The sequence below is a fragment of the Priapulus caudatus genome, unplaced genomic scaffold, assembly GCF_000485595.1.
Source record: "Priapulus caudatus unplaced genomic scaffold, Priapulus_caudatus-5.0.1 Scaffold112, whole genome shotgun sequence".
Lineage (NCBI taxonomy): Eukaryota > Metazoa > Priapulida > Priapulimorpha > Priapulimorphida > Priapulidae > Priapulus > Priapulus caudatus.
The window spans coordinates 463324-469369 of record NW_014577173.1 but is presented as its reverse complement, the minus strand read 5'-3'; the positions used below and the strand labels follow the sequence as shown (position 1 = coordinate 469369).

The 6046-nt window shown below is 51.8% G+C and overlaps 1 protein-coding gene and 1 long non-coding RNA gene across 5 annotated transcripts in view; both read left to right on the top strand.

The window, feature by feature from the left end:
• LOC106805392 (MAP kinase-interacting serine/threonine-protein kinase 2-like) overlaps nt 1-1865 on the top strand; it is a 30472-nt gene extending 28607 nt beyond the window's left edge. For 3 of the 4 annotated variants that reach the window (XM_014806956.1, XM_014806955.1, XM_014806954.1), the window contains exons 10-12: nt 184-392; nt 525-631; nt 1493-1865. In XM_014806956.1, the coding sequence (XP_014662442.1) occupies nt 184-392; nt 525-631; nt 1493-1665 (489 nt within the window). In that variant the 3' untranslated portion in view covers nt 1666-1865. The remainder of the gene's footprint in view (nt 1-183; nt 393-524; nt 632-1492) is intronic. The other variant, XM_014806957.1, reaches the window with a different exon arrangement.
• A 941-nt stretch (nt 1866-2806) lies between these two features.
• LOC106805391 lies at nt 2807-4982 on the top strand. The gene is made up of 2 exons (XR_001393430.1): nt 2807-2863; nt 2897-4982. It is a non-coding gene; the product is annotated as an uncharacterized LOC106805391 (long non-coding RNA).
• The last annotated feature ends 1064 nt before the right edge of the window (nt 4983-6046 follow it).

Genomic DNA, 6046 nt, shown 5'->3' with positions numbered 1-6046 from the left:
TTTTAGTATATTCGAGTAAGAGTCGCCTCCCAATGATCTCTGACGGGCAGGATTGGAGAGCGCAAGTGAGTTCAAGAAACTGCGAATGGTGTAGGGTTAGTCGAGGAGTTTAGATGAAGCTAACTAAGATGGCGGTATGCTGGACCTTGTAGTGACGAGCGCTCGTAATGTCGCTGTTCACAGGAGATGCTCTTCACGAGCATCCAGGAAGGCGTCTACGACTTTCCCGAGAGAGAGTGGGGCACCATCTCCGACTCCGCGAAAGATCTCATCTGCCACCTGCTGGTGAAAGATGCGAAGATGCGCTTCAACGCCGACGACGTTCTCGACCACCCGTGGGTGTGCAACGGTGGCGCCCCCACGACACTGGAGACGCCGCGCGTGCTATTGAGGTAAGTGGCGCCGCCGTTTCCGCGCGCGCCCGTGCTGCTCTCGCCGGGACGTTTGGTGTGGTCGTAGTTTTTGGTCTACCCCCATCGGGGCTTGATGTCGACGCAGAGAACTGACTGCGTGTGCACTTGCAGGAATGATTGTGCCAAAGACCTACTGTCGACTTTTGCGCTGAGTGCCATGGCCGTCGAGCGTCTCCTACCGATGATCCAGCGCAGGCAGGCTGAGTCGCAGCAGTCCGGTACGTGGGCGTGGCCGGTTAGCCGGCATGCCACACCCCTAGAGCCTGCTCACACCGGGGTACGGCGCGCCCGAGGTCGTGCGGAAACCCAGTCGGTGATCGTCGGCGCGTCGTTTGTTCTCGCTCGTGCGAGCGACGTACCTCCCAATGGTGGCGTGCCCGTCCCAACCCCCGGTGCAAACAGGCCCTAGCTGATGTGCTAGCTGCATGTACGTACGTGTGACGAATGCAACCCCAGCGGCGCGTGGTATACGTGTCCGCGTCTGTGCGTATGCTTCCATGCTTCATCTCTGCCGTCCAGGCTTCGGAGAGATTGTTTGGAGAGTTCCTCACGTCGATGACTCGATTCCTGCGTGAGCGTTGTCGTCGATATTTGAACTGCTATCCGATAGTCATCTGATTGTTTTGCCTACCGCAGTTCTTCTAAAATCGCCGCTGGCTGTGTGTCATGGGGCTTTGTGAGGACTGCGAAAAGTGCAGACACAGTAGTCACGCACGATTTCTCCGGTCGTTCTGCCTGTCTGAATGTTGTCGAGCTGTTGTCCACTTCTAGTTGAAATCTTTGTTTCGTTTACCGACGGTGGCGTTTGTTTTTCCGCATTACGAGAGTTGGTCGATTGAATGTATGCAGTCGGCGTTGCTGCGTCGGAGCCTGGGAACCCAGGAAACATTGCCGCGCGCTTCCGTTTAAGACCTTCCCCAACCGTAACCCTTAACCCTAACTCCAACCCTAACCCTTAACCCTAACCCCAACCCTAACTCTTAACCCTAACCCCAACCCCAATCCTAACCCTTAACCCTAACCCTAACCCCAACCCTAACCCTACCGTGTGTAACGTGTGCTGTCGCATTGCCTTGCAGGGAACCCTAGAGTGGAGTACCCGGGGCTGTCGCGATCGCCGAGCGAGTCGTCCGGACTGCGCTGCCGTCTGCGCGTCAGGCAGGCCGCGCACGGTAGCGCCCTCGCGCTGCCGAGGACCGCCTCCGCCGAGCTGACCCTACGCGTGCCGATCGTCAGCGCCTCGCAGGGATGAGTCGCCGAGACGAACGAAGCCAAGGTGCCCTGCTTCAACGCGAGGGGAGCGCCTTGCGACGCGTCGCCGTCGGCGACGGCGCCATGAGCACGTGCGCGGAGCCGCACGAGAGTCGGTCCTCGTTACCGGTAGTTCCGACAGGTTTTTTTTGCGCGTCACCGCCTCCTGGCGATTGTATCCCAGAGGCGCCGGCAGGTGGGTGGTGGTGGGTGGGTGGGTGGGGGGCAGATTTTTCCTCTTACCGGTGTCGGTACCTGTGACGTACCAATGTGGACTACCATTTTCTCGCCGAATACATTGCGCTGCTGGCAACAAGAATTTCAGTTACAACGAGTTTCGATTCGGGTGGCCGGGTGTCAACGCCACCGGTGCAATGCGTTTGCCGCAGCCATCGTATTCTTGTACAATACTGTATATAGCAACAAATGTAGTGACCAAAGGTTCGCCAGAAAGCCAGTGCGCCCGATGTGCCTGTATACTGTTGCCGATACTAAGAATTGGCCCTCCTCATCATAATCAGCATGGGTCTCATCATTCTGTAAATATCGCATATCGCTTCCATATTGTCCGGGTGCCGTCGGGAAATCTCACATAGCCATTTACTTTTGCATTTCATGGGCGTCGTCGTCATTTGTGATGTTTTCTTTTTTGTTTTTAAAATCGAGATTTTGACGACCGTTGTATCTAACCTAAAGTGACTTAAGAATTTCGACGCGGTACAAGGCCACGCTGAAAAAGCGTGAGAGAGTCTTTCATTTTGTCATTTTTGCCTCGTCCCCCTGGGCATGGTTACTTGGCGGGGACTGGGTTCACATCGACCTATGCGGAGTAGTGTCGTTACATTTCGTTCATCACTCACGTCTACACTGGAGGGCAGCACAGCAGGTGCACTGGTTTTCTGTCGGACACAAAAATTCTGTGAAAATTTACCCTGTGTATTGGTTCTTGTTCGGGGGGCTATGAACGGTTGGTGGTATGTGTAGGAGATTTGATTATGTGTGTGTGCATGTATGCATGCGTGCAAGTGTGTGTGTGTGTTTGTATGTGTGTGTGTCAAAGAAAGGTGGAGTGAGAGACAAGGGGAGGAAGAGTGTGTGAGAGAGAGAGAGAGAGCGAGAGAGAGATAGAGGTGAGTGAGAGAGAGCGATAGAGGTGAGTGAGAGAGAGTGATAGAGGTGAGTGAGAGAGAGCGATAGAGGTGAGTGAGAGAGAGCGAGAGAGAGCGATAGAGGTGAGTGAGAGAGTTGTACAGCCATTCTGTGGCGGGCATGCCACAATGTCGACCCGCCCACGCACTCGTGCGTGGAGCGAGCGATGAATTTAGCTTCATCAACTCTTGACGTCTTGCTAAATCATTGCGCCGGCATTAGGGCAAGCTTTAGAGTGCTTCCTCTTATAAATAAGTGAATCTGCGGGTAAATATACTGATGGTCCCCACAACAAGCAATCCTTCATTACAATGAAGTGATGGGAAGATATCGAAACGGGACATATAGGAAGCTGAGGGAGTATCTAATTCCCAGGGTAATATCTCTGCTGATGTCCAAATGGGAGATATGCAGAGGGAGCCACCGTCCAGAAGTGGAACCCGTCCTACTGTAAGGGTCAACAAAAAGGATGTATAATTAAGTAACAGTTAAGTCACGTAAGTCAGTTTTGATGATGTTGGTCTGTGGATAAACTATGTGGAGCCCCAACCGTAATATATCCGAGGAAAATAATTGTCAAATAAAGAGCCAAGAAGTTTGTGACCATTCTGTTGAGTAAGTTTTGTTCGGGTCCAGCCGGATGCGATGGAACAAGTACCATAATGTGGTATAAGATGTTTTATTTTTGTGGGAGAAGAATTTGTATGTACAGCGGAGTGTTTCCATCACGGACATGTCGTTAGGAGCCACCAGGTGGCTCTGTAAGACGGATTGGCGCGCTGCGACGCGCGCAACCCGGGTGATAGGCGGGCTGGGCAGGTGTTTGTTTTTTACTGAATTCATTTTGTATGCAACGCCGAAAGAAGTTTGGAAGTGACATTCCCCTTTGATCTGTATACATTTGTGATAGCGGTCTGTCCAGCTGAGAGTCGGGGCGTGTGCGGCGGGCCGGCTTTCGCGACGAAGGCTTCCGGGACCCTAAGGAGGAGGTTGCCATCTCGCCTCGTCGTGGTTGTCATGTCGCGAAAGCAGGAGCCGCCGCACGAAGCCGCCGCCGCCGCCACTAGTTGGGAGGAGTCCCTTCTACAAGTGACGGGCGGTGTGGCGGGAGCGTAGGAGGAGTGGGAGAGGTGGAGCTGGTTAAGGGTGTTTGCAGCAGCAGCAGCAGCAGTAGCAGTAGTGCTGTGCAGCAGTGAGTGAGTAATGTATCGCACCATTACTTTCAGGAAATCTAAAAGAGTGCACTGCACGTACCCCACGCACAGTGCCGTGCAAGAGCGTTTAGTTGCGAGAGAGAGAGAGTGTGGCTGAAGGTCATACTGTCGCGTTGGTATCTATTTTACTCACCAGATGGCGCGGCGGCAGCATCAGCAGCAGTAGCAGCGGCTACCTCGTGCCGGGTGACATTGCACTTCTTATCGATTGCCTAGGCGTCCGGTCGGTTGTATCGCGGCTAGGGGCTTTTTACCGAGTTTTAGCCGGTACGATTCCACTGTGAAGTGTGCGTGTGTGTGTGAAAACATACTGCGCCTAATGCTGGGGGCCGGGACGCGTCTGGCTTCATTGAGAAGCAAAGAGCTGTGGTGCATGCTGCCGACGGTCGTGTGTGTGTGTGTGTGTGTGTGCCCACGCTCCATTCCACAATTGCCTCGATCTGATTTAAGTATCAAGCACAATTGCGTGTTTTCAACAGGTGTATGTGATTTGGTGTTATTCTTGTTATCGGCACTTAGCGAACAAGTTGTCGGCTCGAACGACAGTATTTATGTTCAGCATTGTGTGGCCTACCCGATGAAATCCGAGGTAATACAAGGAGATTTTCGGTGGCGAATGTCGTCTGTGAAAATATATCACTGGTGTCTGGACTAAATCGCGTGAAGCGCTCGTGTATTTTTAAACCGAAGAGCTGTCGCAACAGGTTGCACTGCACGCGTCCGTAAATGTTGTCGGCTGAGTGACGGACGACGCCGCGCTCTACATTTGACCGTGAAAAGTATTTTAGTACAACAAAATCTCTACCTAGCTAGCCGTGGTCATTTCACGAGCGCGAAGAGTCGATGAAGATTAACGCGAGGGGTAGACGAGCAGTGTGACGTCACGCTCAGTAACTGGTTGTTGTTGAAGCCTGTGAACAAACTAAAGGCACAAATAAACAGTTGAAACTTTAAACGGTCGTTTTTTTTCTCTAATCTCTGTTGTATGGTTATTTCGTTTGAATGGGTGAAAAGTTCGGCGAGCGAACTGCGCGCAGGGCTCGGCAGAGCAGAGGCCGAGGCCGTTACAATATATATATATATATATACGCTGCGTGCATTGAGCAGCGCGTTACTCGTTACTACGTTTTCCTCCCGGATGTCCACCCTCACCTATATTATGGTGTTCGCTCTATCCGCGTAGCCCCTGCGGTGCCTGAAGACCTAGTCCCGTGTAATTAGGAACGTTTCTGGAATTTTTTCAGAATTATTCATTCAGAATAAGTAATAAGGTATTGTCCACCCTCTCCTATATTGCTGAGCTCACGCTGTGATATGAACCGGACGAGTAGAGGCATGCCGAGCGACATCATGAACAATTGCAACGTGCAAATTTGATCACGAATATAGTAAGCCCCCCGCACAGGCTGTGGAACTTGCTGCGCCATCGTCCACACGTGGACGATGGCGCAGTAAGTTCCAAAGCGTGTGCGGATGCAAAATCTGCGTCGTGTGGAAAATATCACACGTGTTTGATATTTTCTTCCACGTGTGGAAGATTGAACAGCGTGTGCGGAGTATGGCATGTTTTTTGTTTCATAATTCGATTTTTTGTTTTATGGTTGATTTTATCACATATAACATTCACGGATCGAATGCTTGGATTCACGGATCGAATGCTTGGATTCACGGATCGAATGCTTGGATTCACGGATCGAAGCATTCGATCCGTGAATGTTATATGTGATAAAATAATATGCTGCTGCTGCTGGTGGTGGTGGCAATTTTGGAACACCATATAAAACTGCTCGAGAATTATAATGCGACAATGATTGCATGCGATCTGTACGAGTAGCTCGATAAAGGCTGGGAAGTAGCGATCCGGTCTGGTCGTACACAGCCCGGAAAGGCATTGCTTAATTAATCATTGTAAGCGTTGGGTAGATTAGTAGCACTTTCCTCCTCCTCGTCCTCCTGCTCCTCTTCCTCCTCCTCCTCCTCCTCCTCCTCCTACTCCTCCTACTCCTCCTCCTTCCTCCT